The 20,856-nt window shown below is 32.9% G+C and overlaps 2 protein-coding genes across 2 annotated transcripts; both read left to right on the plus strand.

The window, feature by feature from the left end:
- The first annotated feature begins 7,485 nt into the window (after positions 1-7,485).
- On the plus strand, positions 7,486-9,910 carry LOC143078152 (caveolin-1-like). Its single transcript, XM_076253114.1, has 2 exons — positions 7,486-7,615; positions 9,298-9,910. The coding sequence occupies exons 1-2, from the start codon at positions 7,553-7,555 to the stop codon at positions 9,622-9,624; spliced, it is 390 nt and encodes a 129-aa protein (XP_076109229.1). The 5' UTR covers positions 7,486-7,552; the 3' UTR covers positions 9,625-9,910.
- A 3,808-nt stretch (positions 9,911-13,718) lies between these two features.
- Positions 13,719-18,863, plus strand: LOC143078166 (actin CyI, cytoplasmic-like). The gene is made up of 7 exons (XM_076253118.1): positions 13,719-13,941; positions 14,146-14,303; positions 14,540-14,779; positions 15,487-15,625; positions 16,403-16,702; positions 17,159-17,278; positions 18,403-18,863. The coding sequence occupies exons 2-7, from the start codon at positions 14,166-14,168 to the stop codon at positions 18,606-18,608; spliced, it is 1,143 nt and encodes a 380-aa protein (XP_076109233.1). The 5' UTR covers positions 13,719-13,941; positions 14,146-14,165; the 3' UTR covers positions 18,609-18,863.
- The last annotated feature ends 1,993 nt before the right edge of the window (positions 18,864-20,856 follow it).

The raw sequence follows: 20,856 nt of genomic DNA on the forward strand, positions 1-20,856 counted from the left end.
CAACCTGCTATCACCTTTTCCTATGAAACTGTGGTGAATTGCTTATATCTATTGATGTAAGCTCCCTGTGGATTTTAATTTTTTTAGATTTAATGTTTGGGATCCAAAAGAAGGGTGTTTGCAGTTTTCAGACTATAGCTCAACATTTCACAAATGTCTAGGAAACTTTAATTAATAGTTTAAATCTATTGGTGTAAGCTCCCTTCCAATTTTTATAAACTTCGATTATTCTTATTGGATTTTATTCCGGCATAGAAAGGGGGTATTTCCCAGTGGTCGGCATATAACTCAGATTCCTTTAAACTTCACTGAGAGACACCGGTTCTAATCATATGTCCCATTCAAATGCAGTTATCTTTTAAAAAAAAAAGGGGGGGGATTCCAACCCCCGGGAACTATATACTTCATGTTAAATTAACACGTCTCGCTTATATTTGAACGATAAGTCGTGTCCACTGTATTAAATAGTGACTAGAAAATTAATCACATGTTATTTAAATATAAATTCAATTGAAACCGTCCTTTTGTTTTGTTGTAAAAATGAAACAGTATACTTCTCTGTAAGCTCTGAAACCACTTTTGCACGAAGCCGTGCATGCAATACCCTGAATCCCTGATACATTATTAGGATAAATAGTCATCACTGCAGTATATTAGTGCAACAGAATAATTAACTTTGTAAACAATAAATTTAACTGATTGCAATCTATATTTGCTCTAGATATGCATGAAATATTTGCGACTGTACATCAAGCAACTAATCACCAAGATGTAGTGCAACTGTTGCAAATGATTATGTTTGATATAAACAACTGACTTTGAGCAAATCAATGCATGCATATAAATAGTCTTGAAATTTTTGAATATTTAATCCTAGATGCTAACGGATATGTTCTAATCGCCATTACCACAACCCCGTATTCTGTTCCTCGGATTTTACACGACCGAATTATATTTATTGTATTTACCATTAACGAGATGACGGATGCCAAATGTGCAGCTTATATTAACCTCCGGAAGCACTTGAGGTCACGAATTTTTTTGCTGGGTTTCATGTGCACATGTTCTAGCGCTCCAGTTAGTGTTATGTGATCTTGTTAGTCTTTTTGGCGTTTTTGTATATTACTATGGCAGACATTGCCAGTTTCTCTCCGACTCATGAGTTTTAAATTTCCCCTTGGTATCTTGGTATCAGTTAACAAACCCGAACTCAATGCATCTAATTTGTTTAAGGAAGTCAACTTTAAAAACTGTTCGTCCTGAATCATAAATTCATCACTCGTATTTTAGTAAGTTCGATATGTAAATAAAGTATAACAAGAAGTTAGGATTACAATTTGGTAAGACACTGCATGTGTATTTCTAAAAATGGTTATACAATTGAGAATGGAAATGGGGAATGTGCCAAAGAGACAACAACCCGACCATAGAAAAAAACAACAGCAGAAGGTCACCAACAGGCCTTCAATGTAGCGAAAAATTCCCGCACCCGGAGGCGTCCTTCAGCTGGCCCCTCTATACTATTAAATGAGAAGACCTTATTTTGGATTTTTTTTTTTTTAATTTGATAGATGGTTTTTGTTCTTTTTTGTTAAGTATTTGTTGGTTTGAGATTGTGACACAGTGATGATTGCTGTACCCATATTGTGACTATTTTACCTGTTATATCTGTTAGAGACGACATCAAAAGTTCAATGAAGGATAAAAAACTTAATTCACTTAGTTTTTTCACTGACCCCCAACCCCCTCTTAACTTAACTTGGGGAAAATTGATTGATACGGAAGCCGATAAGGGCCATTCAAAAAAAATAAATTATGTCGTTATTACGACATAGCATGTCGTAATTTCGACATAACGTGTCGTTATTACGACATCGCTATGCCGTTAATTCGACATAACATGTCGTTATAACGACATCGCTATGTCGTAATTACGACATATCATGTCGTAATTTCGACATTTATAACATGTCGTTATTACGACATCGCTATATCGTTATTTCGACATAACATGTCGTTACTACGACATCACATGTCGTTATAACGACATAACTATGTCGTAATAACGACATCGCTATATATTTAAAAGAATATTTTTATGTATATTTATTGCCAAGAGACTAAATGACACAGACATTAACAACTATAGGTCATCATATTGCCCCCAATAATTAGAAAAGCCCCCGCATAGTCAACTATAAAGGAGGGACGAAAGATACCAGAGGGAGAGTCCTCGAAATGCTGTGTGGCAGACAGTGTTATTAATTAATTATTAGCTCCCTTGGTAAAACTCCAAGTTTCATATTTAATGTTTTTCATTGTTAAATAATATACATGAAGCTTAATAAGTATATATTTGTTAATTACATAGCTTTTGCTATTTGAATTCATTGGTTAAAGATATTTATTTACATTGTAAAGTTTAATATTTGCATCGTCGCAAAATCTTTGGTTACCTTCTTTGGTTACCTTCTGTGAGAAACTTATATATTTCATAGATCCCACTGAAGGTTAATAAAGTATCGACCGTAGAAGAAAATTATATGCTGTTTAAGCCAATGAAATTACTATTATTTGGAAGAATAGTAAGTGGTACTATATGAGGACTGACATTCAGTCCTACCAAGGAAAGCCAAGCTGTCCACCTACTGTTACATAAGCGCAAACTACATGGCGTCCTGTAATAAGGGTGAACTGAAGTATTAATTGCTGTATGTCTACTTTCAAACGGTGGGCACGATGTTCCTACAACCCATAGGATTTAAAACAGAATCTTCGAAATTTCATCCGCAAAACAAAATGAAAATGTTAGAAAACGCGAACCAATATTAAAACAAAATCAATATATGTTTTAAATTATGTTTTTAAAGCTCTTGATCATATAGTAAGTAATTACTAGTTTAAAGCCGTTATTTTGCCAAATTTCATTTGATTCGGTGGCTGCATATTAATCTGGAATAACAAAAATGTCCAACGGCATATTTCGTTAACTTAACGACTGAAAGTGAATTTTATAAGAAGATATAGCAGAAAATGAATAAAAAGAGTAGACAATAATAATATCTAACAAAAGTACAAATATTTGCCTCATTGTTCGTGAGTTCAAATATTGCTGATTCAATAAAATCTTCTCTACACAGTCGTTTTTCAAACGGTAGCCATTTTGTCCAAGTTGATATTTCATTTTTCAAAGCAGTGAACGCGTATTTTTTATAATTGTTATAAACAAAAGTTAGATACACGAAGATTAAAAAATGCCAAGATTCTTTTCTTATTAACTACATATTTGGGTCTAGAAGGAATAAGTGATTCCACTCATTACAAAACGGTAGCCAATTTGTCCAAACGTCTGAAAACGTCTAAAATCCGAAAGACGCTAATTTCCGACGTTACATGTGCTAAAGTTTCAATTAAAATGTTCATGATAATTAACAACAAATCGTGTTATGAAATTTGGAAAAAGAGGTTGATGATTGCTTAGGAAAAAAAAAAGAAAATGCTATAGACTCCGCCCGGGGACATAGGTTCGATTCAGGTTAAATTTAGCAATTTTTACAGAGGATGACCTAGAGGTCACTCCGATGTATTGTTATCGCTTAAATTTCCGTCATGCATAAATTAGTCAAATTAGTTTTGGGTTTTCAACACCAGAGAAAAAAGTGCATTTTCATACCTGAGATTTCTGTTCTCCGGTTGTACGATCTTTCAACAAAATATGGAATCATTTCAGTTGTTGATTTAGTGGTGAAAATGTGACTGAATTACATCTTAATAAATACGGTTTTATATGTTTAATTGGTGTTTAAGAAAGAGGTCAGGTGCTCTTGTTCATTCATAAAATTATTGTTCATTCATAAATTTATCGTAAAATAAAAATCACTACACAGGTTATACGTGTAGTGTAAAAAGTAAAAACACAAAAATACTGAACTCCGAGGAAAATTCAAAAAGGAAAATCAAAAATCAAAAGGCAAAATCAAAAGTCCAAACACATCAAACGAATGGATAACAACTGTCATATTCCTGACTTGGTACAGGCATTTTCTAATGTAGAAAATGGTGGATTGAACCTGGTTTTATAGCTAGCTAAACCTCTCACTTGTATGACAGTCGCATCAAATTCCATTACATTGTCAACGATGACCACCTGTAATCTAAAAATAGTCTCACTAATAACGACAAGAAGCGTCAAGAACGGACAAGAAGAATAAATTTAGCGACAAGAAGACTATTAAGCGACATGAAAACTTCTCGTATCGCATGAGGATGACACCTATCAAATGAACAATTATGTATGGGACTTAGTTTTAAGAAATGATGTCAAATTAACACTATGAAAATATTTTTAGTAAGCTGAAATATATATTTATTTTTTACATGTTTATGTCTTGTAAGATATTTTATTTCTGTCCCATTTTTCAACATTAGCGTCTCGAAAGGTGAAATGTTTTAACTGAATGGTTAATTTAAATTAATTATGAAAATTGTTAAAATTAAATCAATAAAAGTAATTATTGCCCAGTTACAAACACTACCAGGGGATAATCCATAATTATCCCCAACTTTAGCCTTGTAAACGTGTTGTCTCCTTGTGAAATATAAAACATATTAAAAATGATTTCCTGCTTAAGTCTTTTATTGATAAAAAGTCAAAACCTTCTTGCTTTTCACTAGACAACCATGTCATGTCAGGTTTAATTCTTATATATGTAGATGAAAAATAAAAGTCCCCAAAACATTAATAAGGCAGCAATTGCTTTTACAGCCTTTAAGGCTTTGATTTTTTTTTTACAGAAGAGTGTCCACCATGCACTTGCACTGCACTATAATAATAGTTGAATAGAATGCTCATATACAAAAAGATGAAAATTATATATACATGCATTCGTAATATTAATAATATATATAACAACAAACCAGTGTATTCTCTACGACTATTATTATATAAGTATAATAGTCCAAGGTATACTGATTTCTTGAACTACAATATAATAGTTATTATGGTGAGGTTGAATTTCCTGTCAGTTATTCATCATCCAAGCACGAACTTGTATCAGAAAAAAATATCTCTGTAAATTAACCCCAGTTTCAGGTATAAAGATGTGATCTGTTTCTGTGACATGTGCTTTTGACCATCCACAAGAACATGCGGTCATCCGATGTTCAGTACTTTAGTACTTTGATTATTAATCGTTTATAACTTTTAACGATTTATTTAAAAGAATGGGGAAATGGGGGGAAATCTCATTACATGAACTTCGTCCAACTTTTGCAAAGACAAATTGGAGACACCAAGACAGTCCTCTAAATGTAAAATGCGAATTAAAATTGATGTTGCGGAGTACTTCCGAAATAGACCATTTAAAGTCGTCACTTCAGTAAGGTGCAATCACCAATATTAAAAGACTTAATACCAGTTCAGGGAATGTTTTACTTCGCGATTTATCCTGCTATGCATGTTATAACTGTCGTGATGAAAGTAATTCCTGTACTAGCGAAGCCGGAACTTTTCGTCAATATAAACTTGTGCATGAAATGGAGGTAATTGAAAGACGAATCCCAAACAACGACGAAAACCGTTTCATCGAATTAATAAAAACTCGGGATTATATTAGCCGTTTTCATGGACGATCCAGGAGTAGATTACTATATTTTAAAGAAGTTGAACACTATAGATGACTTGGGAAATAATTCTCAAGCCAAGGTTCAAGTAATTGAAGGGGTGTATTTCGACAACTTGTGTGCCAGGAAAAAATACAGTTCTATTCAAATTTAACCAACTTGAAGGGTAAAAATGTTCGATTTACTTGCAGTGTCAGATATATTTGTATTGGGGTCGAATTAAGATATAGAAATTTTACAATGACAGATGAGATGCACCTTGAAAGTTAAACATCCTATGATCAAAGTTTTGTACATCTAAAAAAAAAAATTTTATGGAAAACCGTATACATGTACTTCCGTCCCATCTTTCCTTCCTACATTACTTGCGACAGTTCTGTATTTTTAGTTGAAATAACTGAAGGGTAAACATTATTAAATCGATTTCCACACCTTGAGGTAACTTATGATAAAATGACATCACAAAACGAACAGAACCAGAATCAACCAACATATAAAAAAACGAATAAAACTTGCAAAAATTAATCGAAGTCAATCACCTTCTTCGACGCCGCATTGTAAGTGTAACGTGGTGTTGTAGGACCATCGTGCCCAACGTTTGAAAGTAGAAATAGAGCAATCAATACTTCAATTCACCCTTATTACAAGAAGCCATGTAGTTTGCGCTTATTTGATGGTAGGTGGAAACCTTAGCTTGCCTTGGTAGAACTGCATGTCAGTCCACATATTATTCTTCCAATAATATTTAAATGAAGTTTTTGTCGTTTTTCATGACAGGCTATAAAACCGTTTTTTTGTATATTTGGCCTTGTAACCCATCCACATTATGACGATATGTTAGAATGTCTAATGGGATCTATAAAATATATAAGTTTCTCACAGAAGGTAAGGTAACCAAAGATTTTGCGACGATGCAAATATTAAACTTTACAATATAAATAAATATCTTAAACCAATGGATTCAAATAGCAAAAGCTATGCAATTAACAAATATATACTTATTTTAAAAGCTCTATGTAAATTATTTAACAATGAAATACATTAAATATGAAATTTGGAGTTTTTCCAAGGGAGCTAAAAATTTATAAATAACACTGTCTGCCACACAGCATTTCGGGGACTCTCCCTCTGGTATCTTTCGTCCCTCTTTTATAGCTGACTATGTGCGGCTTTTCTATTTATTGGGTGCATTATGATAAGAGATAAACCCCCCTTTTTTTTGACGATCAATGCATTTAAATGGGGACATATAGTTGGAATCCCCCCCTCTTTGTCCTGGGTTATGAACCCCCCTTTTTAAAATGGCTGGATCCGCCCCTGATGTTATATATTGGAAGTCAGCGTTAAAAAAGCGATGCTGACACGTGTGGCATAAATTTGTAGTTTATTTTGATGACATTGTTTTTACTTTACTCTTTACTTCATATATATTTTATATGTATATTGAAGTGTTTATTTTGCAAAGGAATTTGAGAGTATATTTTTTTGTGGGTTTTTTTTTTGGACAAGTGATGTATTTATGATTTGTTATAACTTGTTTTATATGTATTATTCGTTATCACTTTAATGAAATCAGTAGCGAAAGAATCAAACAAAAAATTTTCGCTGTTTTTCGTGTCATCAAACAACAAGGTTTAATTTAAATCCATTGAATATTTGTCATATTTGATTGAAAGCTTTCAAACCTCTAATTAGTGAAAAAAAATTAATAAAACCCGCCCCATGCAGTTTATTACGTAATATACAGTCTAGTTAAATTATTAAATTAATCAATTTACCGTAATTGTTATTGACCACTGGTCATGGTTGTTGTCATGCAAGTCATAACATGACAAACAAAATCTGACCATAAAAGTACAAAATCGTAGAGAAATATTACAAAGCACTTACAGTTTTTGGACGTTTTTAATCTCGCATTTCTTTAAACAAAATGTCTGGCAGTGATATCGATTTGGTTAACAGGGATCCCAATGGAGTTAATTCTCATTTAGGGGTAAGTTTTAATTTTGTCATTTTATATTTATAAAATACTGTAAAAAAGATTGGAATACAACATGAATCTCTCTGGGGTCACTTTAAAACGGAAATGCAACATGGATCTCTCTAAGGGTCACTCTTCAAACAGCTTTTTACTGGAAAAAAAAACCAACGGAATATATACAAAAATAATATTTAAAAAAAATACTGTAGAATTTTTATTGTACAAGATTTAGCCCTTTTTACGATACTTTTTTTTTGATATTTTGTCAAATTGAATTAAATATCGGCTACATGTAACTCATAAAATATATTCTGAACGTGCCTGTCCCAATTCTGGAACCTGAAATTCAGTTTGTATCGATTGGTAATGTCAATCTAAATTGTTTTGTTTGTTGTTTGAATCATAACTTAGGCCCATTGGTTTTCTAATTTAAATTGTTCAAATTTTATTGTCTTGGTCGTTTATAGCATGCTATATGTGGTATGGCTTTTGCTCATAGTTGAAGTTAGAGGCCTGGGTACGGTTGCCTTCAGTTACTAACATCTAAATTACTTGCCCAAGTGCTGTAGAAAATGGATATAGCGCTGGTTGGGAAGTTAAGGTTGGAAATAATGTGCAATACTAAACAAATAAAATAGAGAATGGAAATGGGGAATGTGTCAAAGAGACAACAACCCGACCAATGCAAAGAGCAGACAACATCAAAAGTCGCCTAACTTGACCTCTATTTAAAAACTATTGAGATTATTAAAACATTTGATTTCTTATTTTAATTTTTTACCCAAATAAAAAGAAGAAACGTCCACTTATGTTGACTTGTTTGTTTTTCTTGTTACTAAGCGACATGTACATGTATTTAACATGTTTAATCGGAGTTCCATTTAAATAATTAATGAAAAGTCAGTTTATAACAATAACTTATAATCGTAATTAATTAACATTTATTGTATTGTGTATTTGATTTAGAATCTATTGTCCCAAGTTGAAAATCACAATTTGAAGATCTTTGAAGATCAGATTTATTGAAACACGCATACTTAAAAGAATTATTACCGACTTTTTTCTTTCTTATTACGTTTTTTTTTATATTTTTATTTTATTAGTTTTTGTTTTAAATGTCCATCGAGAATGAGTTTGTAAAACTGCAGTTTAATTTTAAGTGTCCGTAAAATCTTATTCCAATCCTGCTTAGAAACAAATTGTATTTCAACAAAACTGACTTGAACACGTGGTCAAAATTTACTAACAAAACCTGTCTTTGAATTATTTTTTTACAAGTTACAACAAGTTACAATACCAACAATCAAATCGAATGAATAAAATTGTAAATTGACTATAAAACCGGATTTTTTATCGATGATGATCATTCGCTTTTTAACAATGATATTCAAAACTACAACTAGATCTGTCTCTAATAATGATCTATTTGTCCAAAGACCAAATACTAACTTTTATATAAAAAAAAATCTATTTGCATTATTCTACAACTAAGGTATGGAATGATTTACCATTCATTATTAAAACAAAAATGTCGTAATTGAGAATAAACTTTGTGTTTGATAAGTGAATGTACACTGTAGATATGCATTTTGTTTAAGGACCTCATTTAAAATTAGACTAGTTATAATTGAGTTACCCTCGTTAAATAAAAAAAATGTATATAATAATTATTATTATTTTTTATTTCATTCCAGACTTTGCATTTCAATGACGTTTTTGGAGAGCCTGATGGGGTACACAGTATCGATTGCGTATGGAAAATATCAGCCAAATGTTTCGACTGCTGGAAGCTGCTTTGTTACAACATCATGACCATTCTCTATGGTATCTGTATTGCTGCTGAATGGGGATGTGAATTTGCAATTATCGCTTTCTACCATATTTGGATAATTTCTCCATGCATGAAAATCATCGAAATCAACTGCGGAATTTGCCAGAGAATATATGCTACAATTATCAACTGCTGTATTGTTCCATGTTGCGAGGCTTGTGGCTCACTCTTCCACGCATTCAAAAAATAAAGGCAACCACGAGAAACAATTGTTTTCCTAAATGCACTATTTATTCTTTTGTGTTTAAAATTTGAACTGAGATTATCGTATAAGTATCTGTGATAAAAGGAAGATGGTCCGTGTTCAAACGAGGCAGGACATATTTCGTTTTTTTTTGGAAACGTCCGTTGACCGAGATAGCTTACATTAACAATTAACCGTCCAAATGCTTATTGAGGGGATCAATTGTATGTAATTATATAATTTATAAAATTGTTATGAATAGTAAAGATGCTGAAAAAAAGTTTGTTCTATTTTCCATTTTTCTATTTTTGTATCTTTCTTCACAACAATCAGATGTGAACGTTTCATGGTGGTGCAATGGGTAAGATCTCCACTTTTTAAAAAATTGGTGGATCCGCTCCTGGTTCATAAGTCAAACGCACCACATATAAACATTGAAACCCGTGTGGCAAAAAAAAACAGAAAACTCTTTATACATGTCAGAAAACACTATCAAACATCCAAATGTACTTTCCACACTGATCTGTGTCATATAAAATAAAATGTCGGTGTATTTTTTTCCAGATTTATCTCTCCTATAGGTGACCTGTTCTTGAAATCACGAACCAAACACTAAACAGATAAGCAGGCAAGAAATAATATATTGACTGTAATTGTGTATCTTTCGATTTTTTTCCCCGTGCTTTGTTAATAAACGTTCAATCATTTTGAACTGCCAAAAAAACCCAACATTTATCTGTTTTTGTAACTACTAAACGTTTGACAAGGATCAGAATGACTTCTCTTTTTGTTTTACATGTCGTCGTCGTAATTGTCGCTGAAAGATTACAGCATCAAAATTTGATAACAAACAAAGTATGTATCATATGTTTCGACCATATGAGTATTTTGACATACGCATAACTCTACAGACTAAGCTAGCTATGACATAAACGGATTTAATCCACCGTTTTCTTAAGGAAATGCCTGTATAAAGTTGATTGATAGGTCATTTTGTATGGACTCCTCCTTTTTTAATTTTTGCCTTGGAGTTCGATATTTTTGTTATAAATTTTTATATACACCATTGGCTTTCCAGAGTGTTTGGGTTTGAGCAGTTACGATGATTGAATATCCAGAAAAGAAAAATGTTTAGTGTTCATTCGAAAAAATAACTTTATCCAGGCGGTCACACTTAATTGTTAAAAGACATTAATTTTAATATAGCAAATGCAGAATATTACAACATATATTACCAGTGGCGGATCCAGAAATTTTCATAAGACTGACTGCCTCAGAGGGAACCCGCTCCAGTCATGCTCCAGTGATTCCCTATATAATCAACCAAATTTTTCTTACAAAAAAGGGGGGGCTGCCCCCCTTAATCCGCCTCTGATTACCTCGGCGATTGCTTAAAACTTGAAGAATTATAATGCATAAGACACAGGGGCGGAAAGTAAACTATTTGTAATTTTTAATAATTTAAAAACAAAACATTTCTGCTTCTTGTAACGAAGCTTATATTATGTTACATGTAAATATATATGATTGTTTTTGTTCAAACCTCTACAACGGTTGACCTTGAGAACATTGGCAAGAATCAGACAAACTGGTCGCCTCTTTTCGGCAGGTCTTTTTAATTCAAAGTAGTTTGATATTAGAAAGTAATGTTTTCATTGCAAGTACATGCAGTATATAACTGAATTTTGGCGAAGTGCACATCTGCCCATGTACATTAACTGGCTTTGCATGTGTCGTAGAAAATGAAAATGATTTTTATAAATTTGGTCTAATGTTAAATGCAATTTTTAAAATTTTTCTTCTCTTCTGATAGTTTGAATCAGTCCGATACTGAACTACTTTTGATTTTGGCTTAATTCTAAGTCTATTTAATTTTGATTCACTTTATAGTATGTTGCTCAACGAATTTGATTGATTTTGGTTGCCTGAGCAGCACACGGCTGTATGTTTTTACATATCATCGAAATAATGGTGTCCTTTACAGTGTTTACATGACCCATAAATTTTAAAATTTGGAATTTGGAATTGGATTCGATTAAAGTGAAATCTAGAGTTGTCTTTTTTTAAAGGTATACATGAGTTGTTCCAAGAATAAAGTTGTTACGATTAAGTCTTTTGATAGAATCTCGTAAATTTCTGTGTAAATATCTAGGGTTTTTTCTTTTGATATGTTTCCCAAGCGCATACATCAGTACCGGCTTGAAAAAATTGTGTAATATCAACGCTGATAAATTGAATCAGCAGCTTCATGTATATGTGTGTATAATAGGAATAGTAAATAAGGGGCGAGGGGGGGGGGGGGGGGGTAAAGAGATAAAAAACGAAATGTCATTTAGGTATATATCACTTTATCCTATATACTATAACAAGTCAAAAAGGGTACAACACCACCATAAAATAACTATAAAATGAACAAATATTAGATATTTCGGATAACCGATATCCTTCTTCGGTTATCGCACGGTTTAAAATGAATCACGTCAATCCATTCAAATTACAACACTATCAAAATCTTGAAAATTATACAATTTAAGCGAACATCACAGACTTTAGTACAATTTTTGAATTTTCAAACACGGCGCAAAGACTTCAAAGATATACCAGAATAAAAATAGTTATTTGCGATGTGAACTGGCACTATTCTAAATTTCCAAAGGTGGTGACAGTTAGATGTTATAACTGCATGGATAGAAGTCCCCAAATAGAAAAAAAAGAAAAATGCCGTAACCGATTAAGTTGGTGCAATATTTCAAACTTGACAACGGCAGGGCAATTGCAACAGAAACTGCATATTTAAGCCTCCCAAACGAATAGCAGTTTAATAATGATTAGAAAAAATAAGTAAAATTTATTTATTATCCTATATACATATTACTTATTCAGTTGAAATTGTCATGTAGATCTGCAGGAAAAGGTTTCTGTGTATTCTCGAAGGATTTTTTTTAATATTTGTGAAGAACATAGAAAATAGTCGAATCTAGAAGAAGTTATTAAGTTTCATTGACTCCTGTTGGTATAGAAGCCCATCAACCACGTCTAGATCAGAAACCACATGGCATTTTTTTTGTCTCGCCTGCGACGTAAGTCTCAGAATGCGAGACATAGACTAAGAGAATACAAATCCTATGGCGGCGGCGATCTAATCTTGCAAATCATTTTTGCTGTTTTAAGTTTCTCTGTATCTATTTCACTTTTCATGATGATAGGCAAAATGAAAAAAATGGTTGAAAATCCGTCATTTAAGGTCAATAGCTCCTAAAGATTCCTTCTTAAAATTTTGATGTAAATTGACGGTATGACCTCAATATTTGGTCCTGTTCGATTTTTCTATTTGTAGCGGTTTTCAAGAAAATAGACAAAACTTGCATGTGACCGCTATGCTCCTTTTTTTAGCAATGTCAGCAGTTGCGGATCCAGGGGGGGGGGGGTTCCGGGCGTTGGAACCCCTCTTTTTTTCTGACGATCAATGCATTTGAATGGGGACATGTAGTTGAACCCCCCTTTTATCCTAGGTTAGGAACCCTCCCTTTTATAAATGGCTTCATCCGCCTCTGGTCAGCCATATGCATGTTGGTAGGCGGGGTAATCAGAAACATTTTTTAAAACTTGTTATCCCATTATAATAATAGTGGCTAAATTTGGATTTAATTGTCCAAGTAGTTCATAGGAGTAGGTTTTGTAAAAGTTCACGGACGAGAACGGACGACAGACGTCATGTGATGGAAAAGGCTCACTTGACACTTCGGGTCAGGTTAGCTAATAAGTATTTTACTATCAAAACCCTGATTTAACAGCTTCGAGTACATGTTTATTAGTATACATACGCAAACAAAAATTATTGTCAATACGTAAGTTGTGTGATGGAGTTAATATTTTTTATCTCTTATTAATCACGGTGAATATATATCAATTAAAGATGCGATTGCCAATATCTCTTTTAAATATAGATATGATTTTTATTATAATTCTATTCCTTATATGGTGTTTCTTGCTAAACTTATGTTTACCACAAGAGTTGAAGATATATACTCAATACTATTAATAAACATTCTGTCAGGTAAAAATCAATGGGACATAACTCATGTTTAAATATAGTACTTGTAATTAATAAAGTTTGTATTTACCCTTTTATGTACGCGGAGCGGTATATATTGCCTTCCATATATGGTCATTATAAAGAGAAATCTAAAGAATTCAGTAGAATACAGTTTGATTTCGCGGAAAAACTGTTTTCATCATATAAATTAGAACAATTTTAACATGATCAATCATACGAATTTAAAGGAGGGATCGCAAAAAAGGGAATTAATTTTAAAGGCAAAAGTGAGTATATTTTAAATTTATTTTTTATAACAAAAAAAATATTATAATATTTTATTATTGTATATTGCCTTTTGCATACACTTATATTAAATATTCATAAAGTTTAAGGAATCAATATAACACCAACAATTATAGCTTATTCTGCCTACTTTTCAACGTTATTTATTTGTGCATCTACAGTGTAACTATCATAAATAATTTCAGATTTGAAATACAGTTAAAACATGTCTGCTCCCGGTTATGACGATGATATTGCTGCAGTGGTTATAGACAATGGTTCCGGAATGGTCAAAGCAGGATTTGCAGGCGATGATGCACCGAGGGCTGTTTTTCCTGCAATAACTGGACGCCCTAGACATCAGGTATTATTTAGAATGAACAATAATATTCCTTTAATGGATACCATAAATATAAAATAAAATCAGGAACCATTCGATTAAAAAAAAAATGCCTTTATTAGCTACTCAGAACAATTCATTTCAAACCAGTCAGAATTTGAGGATAACAATATATTAGTTTCATCATTTCAATTTGAATTTTATACATTTTTTGTATCACTTTTGTTATTATTGATTACTTTTATTCTTTCTGATAACAGATAGTTATGCAAGGTATGGGAGGGAAGGACTGCTTTGTTGGAGACGAAGCACAGAGTAAACGTGGTGTCCTGACATTAAAATATCCCATTGAACACGGAATAGTTACAAATTGGGATGATATGGAAAAACTGTGGCATCATACATTCTATAATGAACTCCGAGTGGCCCCAGAAGAACATCCGGTAATGTTAACAGAAGCACCGATGAACCCAAAAAATAACAGAGAAAAAATGACACAAGTTAGTAGTCTTTAAATTGTTTTTACTAAACGAATCTATTTGGTAATATTATAAATTATTGATGTTATAAACATTATCAATACCATTCATTAGATTAACATTTTTTTATTTTATTTGGTACGTTACATACATGTACTTGATGATGGAAGTTTTTAACGACCTTGACTGACTCTGCAGCCTTATACGGTCGGCTTCATTATTGTTGTTGTTACCAATTATGTAAATCAATTGTATCTTATTTTATGCCCTTTGTGTGGCCTGTAATTTGGGAAATAAAAATATTCTATTCTATTCTATTTTGTACAGTCATGTACTTTTAAAATTACATACATGTGTACAAGTATATGAAATTTTCCACCAATCAAAACTGGCCGTTATTATAATAGTGAAGTGGGATGAATGTGGTGTTAATCACAAAAATCAATTATATACAATAAACGCATGATAAAATATGGTCCTGATTTCATATATTGACAACAATTATATTGGCTTTCCTTCATAGAATGACTACTTTCTAATAAATTTATTCTCTATCTATTCAATTTTATTTCGATTCCTCAAATTCGATCTGCAATCAAAGTTTAATTTGAACAACAACAAAAATATCATACTCTATTTTTACTCTTTTTTTTCAAAGGGGTGTTAAACATTAAACAAATAATCAATCAATGACGACCATTTAATTATTCATCTATTTATATTTGTAGTTGATGTTTGAAACATTTAATGCTCCTGCTTTCTACGTGGCTATACAAGCCGTCTTATCTCTGTATGCGTCCGGAAGAACAACGGGAATAGTATTCGATTCTGGAGATGGAGTTTCCCATGTTGTACCAATTTACGAAGGTAAACAAATACAACGAATAATAGATTATACTTTTAATGCATTATGCAGACTTTAAAGTTAAGGGTGCATTTCTTTCTATAAATTAAACGCAAACGACACAAAGGTTTGGCGAGCACACGTTTCGATCATTTGTTTTTAACATACGTTTGCAAAGTTTGCACAAACTTTGACAAACTATACACTCGTTGAAAATGCGTCTAATGTTTGTCGTTCGTCGTTTGTAAGTACATTTTTTCTAACTTGGACATAGATTTAACTATCTTCACAAAAGTCATATTTTTTCCATTAAAAAAAATAATCTGCCAAAAAAAAAGAGGTTTTGATTGCCATAACTCAAAACAATTTCACAAATTATTTAAATTTAGGTATTGCCCTCCTTTTTTCACTGCTGCTATTTTCAATAAAAAGGCCTTATAAATCACTATCTCCATACATTTATCTGATGAAAACGATGAACTGACAACAAAATTATATAAACATAGAAGAGAGCGATGAACTCTGTGTCATAACAATCTTCTAAAGAAGTCATTTCCCGGCGCAATATAAAGTTTGATCAACAGTCAAACAGGGTCAGTAAACACCGATTAAACGATGCATTTGTTTCTACTTTTGTAACGTTTATTAAAGGAATGACTATATTTTTTGTCTATGAAAAAATAACATAAGAAAAGCGGCGCGCACAAATAATCCGCGTATATAATCTATGCATACACTTCTTGCTCAATACTGCAGACTCATTCAAAAACAATCGGTGTAACTTATTCAATATTTTTCAGGGTATGATTTACCTCACGCCATTAAACGGTTAGATCTCGCAGGACGAGATCTTACTGCATATCTCCAAAGAATCTTACACGAGAGGGGTTACAACTTTGTCTCCACAGCTGAAGCAGAAATAGTGAGAGATATCAAGGAGAAAATGTGCTACGTTGGCCTTGACTTTGAACAAGAAATGGACACATCAGTCAAGTCATCATCTTTGGAACAATCATATGAATTACCAGATGGCGCTGTCATTACCATCGGAAATGAACGCTTCCGGTGCGCAGAAGCACTGTTTCAGCCATCGTTTCTAGGTGTGTTGAGTATAAATTTATTTAAAAAAAAAGTAATGCCATTTCATTTAATTATTCTGAAATTACAATAACCTTACAAAAAGTAAAGTTTGTATTTTGTGGAAACAATTTTTCAAGTTGTACTAGATTTCCTACAACAAAAGGAATTAAAATATTATAATACAAAATATCAAGAATATACTTAGTTTTTCTGATACTAATATAACACCATCTTCGCTAGCCAAGGGTTACGATCCACTCCCGTTCTCTTCAGAACGGGAGTGGATCGTGACCCTTGGTTAGCGAAGATCTTCAGAACGGGATTGGATCGTAACCCTTGGCTAGCGAAGATGCTATAACACATATAGTTATAGTAGTCTCAGGTTTTTACAACATAAGTCCTTTATGGCTTACTGTTTTTCATAAGAGTCAATTTAATAAATAATAACTATTTTAAATGTTGATAATTAATTTCAGGAATGGAACCAAGTGGAATACATGAAATGATTCACAATTCCATTATGATGTCAGACATTGATATTAGAAAAGATCTGTACAGTAATATTGTGTTATCAGGAGGTTCCACAATGTTTCCTGGTAAGTAATATAAGATCCCCTACCTATAATGGATGAACAAAATAATTGGAACTACAAAAGTAAAAAGATTGTCTTTTTCTTTCGCTTAGCTTTACAAATCTACCGCACGCATTTTAATGTTTATTTTTAGTACAGTTTGCAATGACGCAAACGACCGTTGCCACTTGTGAAGCAGGAAATACTTCCGTTGCTAATGAGTTCAGTTTGGTTTCTTGAGGTTAACCAATTGTTCGATCTTTATCTTGTTGTGTGGTGCTTTGCATATTCGTCTTTTTGGTTTTCTGTCATGTTTAAGTTGTTTTTATTGGATTTGTTATTCCCCCCTCCCCACAATTTGGTATATTTCTTTGTAAATTGTTTTGATACATACCTGAATAATGTCTATATCTCTACAGACATCCTATGATATTTCCGGCGCGGGATGTTTGCGCTTTTTCATATGAAAGTTGCGCTTCAATCTATAGGACATTTGCGCTTTTTATATACTAGTAGGACTGTTGCGCTTTTATGACTCCCCTCTTTCTTTTATCCAGGCTTATGATTTGCCATAGTCAAAGTCATAATTGCCTTTGTAGTTAAAAGGGGGCGGGCAAAACCTTTCTATGTTAAACTGTTTTGCACTTTTTTAGGGTGTTGTTAACTGTTATCTGAGATAAATTTAAACTGTTCACTTTTTTTCAGCCAACAATGTTAACTGTTATCAGCATTTTTGCATTTGTTGTTAACTGTGGTTGCCAAAATCGAGGTGTTGTTAACATGTTAACAGCCACCCTATTGCCCCCCTAAAAGTTTAAGTCATTTCATGTCCGTTCAATTTAAAACATGTGAATCAAAATTTAAAGCGCAAATGTCCTATAGTTTTACAGTTAAAAAAGCACAAACGTCCTGTTCCCGATATTTCAACAAAGCAAAATACACAAATCAATTCAAAACCCACGTCATTTTGTTTCTTGTGGATAGTTGTCTCATTGACAGTCTTAAAACATCCTTTTTATATGGGAAAATTAAACACAAAGATAATTCATATTAAACGGAATATCATAGAAAAAAAAGCTTTAATAGAATAAATGGAATACATATCGATGCAAAATTATACATTGATTCCTCAATATTTATCCTTTTAGGTATTGCTGATCGTCTGAAGAAAGAAATGGAAGCCCTATCTCCTAGTGCAATGAAAACTAAGATTATTGCACCTCCAGAAAGAAAATATTCTGTTTGGATTGGAGGATCCATACTTGGTTCTCTATCAACTTTCGGACAGATGTGGATTTCAAAACAAGAATACGATGAAAGTGGACCAAGCATTGTACATAGAAAATGTTTCTAAACCAATATGATCTCTGCGTCGGACATTAGAAAAGTGCAATATTTACAATACTAGCAAGAACACAAATAAGAAAGTTTGCAAGAAAGAGGATTAGTACAAAATATGTTCAATGAAAAAAACTAAAGATCATAAAATGATTATATGTTTTTTTTTTTCGATTGGTATGAATGCTTCGATAAATAGATTATCCTTTTGGGAAAAATAATTGTGTGCTTGTTTTATTATTTAGAAAATCACAAAAACCAAAAAAATGATTATTATCGATTTCATCATATCAATTTATGTCTCGCCTTGACGGAGTCAAAAAGCGAGACATTGGTATGCTGTTTCTGGCGTTGGCGTCGTCAACACTGTATAAGTTTGTGATGAAGTCTTAGTCTAGTTTATTGTGAACCACAAGTGGTAGGTCAATCATATTTTGTATGCAGTTGTATTAGCATTGGCACATCTTATTTCCATGGAGATTAATAAGTCCTGTCCCCTCAGTCATGGTCTATTGACTTTTAAACTTTTGCTTATTTTACATGTATCAGTTTGTGATAAGGTCAGTTTAAATGGGATACCATTAGTGGTAGGCAAATGTTAATTGGTACTCAGTTGTATAACCATTAGCACATATCATTTCCATAGAGAATATTTAGCCCCGCACCCTCAGTCATGGTCTATCGATTTTGAAAGTTTTGCTTAGTTTACATGTATTAGTTATTATATCAGTTTAAGATGAACTGCTAATGTAAAGTCAATGGTATTTAGTATGCAAATTTATTGGCATTTGCAAGTATCGTGTCCATGGAAATTATAACCCCATCCCCCTCTTCGTGGTTCATTGACTTTGAAACTATTACAAAGTTTACAAGTTTATGTTTGTGTTTAGGTTGTTTAAAGGGAACGACTTATAATATTAAGTCATTGGTTTGCGGTATGCGGTAATCATTAGCATTGGCACACCTCATTTACATGAAGATTGTTTAGCCATGTACCTAAGTCATGGTTCATTTATTTTGAATATTTGCATAACTTATGTAACATGTTTTAAACATTTGCATTATCAAAATTACAAAAAGGCGAGACATATACCTGTGATAACAGTTTTATAATATGTAAAATATATCTTGTTTGACCCAATGTAAAGTTGTTGAACTCGTTCTCTGTGCTCACTAGAACACAAAGCTGCGTATTGTGATTTGCAGTTACAATATGTAAAAACCGGATTATTGATCCTAATTACTAAAGATCCTAATTACTAAATTAGTAATCTATCCTGCAGTTTATAGCCGATTGCATTGAGTGTGTGCAGGCAAACTTGATATCTTTGGTTAGCTTGCTTGTTAGCTGAACCTTGAAGTCATAATTGGGTAAGGTATACTACCCTCCTTTCGAAGTAGCCTAGTTCTAAAGACCGATGTATTGGTTATCTGTCAACTAGTCTACTCTTAAAGGATGGTAGTGCCTAACCTTATAATGACTTTATGGTTCAGCTAGCAAGCAAGCCAACCAAAGATATACCTGTATCTTCACACTCAATGAAATCGGCTGTAAAAGGATAATACCAGCAAAGGGTATTGTGTTTTTCGGTCTGTGCGTCCGTTCGTCCGTCCGTCTGTCCCGCTTCAGGTTATAGATTTTGGTCAAGGTAGTATTTGATGAAGTTGAAGTCCAATCAAATTAAAACTTAGTACACGGTCCATTACACATAGAAAATGATAGTCAGTGCCGGAGTGGGGCATCCGTGTACTATGGACGACTATTAACGTTCTATGCCTTGGACTTTAGTCACATGATTTTAATTCCCCTGGGGCAATTGTGTAAGTATAAGTTACTATACAAAGAAACAGGCTGGTAACAACCGTTGCCGGATAGTTTTTCTGCACGAGTAGTCAGGTCAAGGTCCGAGGCGATAGCCTAGCCTTGGACCTTGACCTGACTACTCGTGCAGAAAAACTATTCGGCTGGTTGTTATCGTCCTGTTTCTTTTGTTACTTTTGTTTTTTATCTAATACTTGGCGGACGAAAGTGCAGATTCTTCTATTTCAAATCCACTTGTCGGTGACGCCCGACGTTGATCACGGTTTAACGAGAGAATGATCGTGAAGGAATATCTAACGGCGGCCAAGTATTGAGAGACGATCGTGAAAGCTCTGGTAACGGATCGTGAAAGACATTTCATGTAAATTCTAGTTCAGAATCTTTGAAAAAATTGCTTAATTTTCAAAACGCGGAACAAATCCGAACAAAAAATTATGCCTGT

The sequence above is a fragment of the Mytilus galloprovincialis genome, chromosome 1 (assembly GCF_965363235.1).
Source record: "Mytilus galloprovincialis chromosome 1, xbMytGall1.hap1.1, whole genome shotgun sequence".
Classification (NCBI taxonomy): domain Eukaryota; kingdom Metazoa; phylum Mollusca; class Bivalvia; order Mytilida; family Mytilidae; genus Mytilus; species Mytilus galloprovincialis.

Excerpts from the sequence above, each read along its gene's own strand:
- LOC143078152 (XM_076253114.1), top strand. The coding sequence starts at position 7,553 with ATGTCTGGCAGTGATATCGATTTGGTTAACAGGGATCCCAATGGAGTT. Across the intron at positions 7,616-9,297 it reads GAGTTAATTCTCATTTAGGG|ACTTTGCATTTCAATGACGT; the intron begins GTAAGTTTTAAT and ends ATTTCATTCCAG.
- LOC143078166 (XM_076253118.1), top strand. The coding sequence starts at position 14,166 with ATGTCTGCTCCCGGTTATGACGATGATATTGCTGCAGTGGTTATAGAC. Across the intron at positions 14,780-15,486 it reads ACAGAGAAAAAATGACACAA|TTGATGTTTGAAACATTTAA; the intron begins GTTAGTAGTCTT and ends TTATATTTGTAG. Across the intron at positions 16,703-17,158 it reads GTTTCAGCCATCGTTTCTAG|GAATGGAACCAAGTGGAATA; the intron begins GTGTGTTGAGTA and ends AATTAATTTCAG.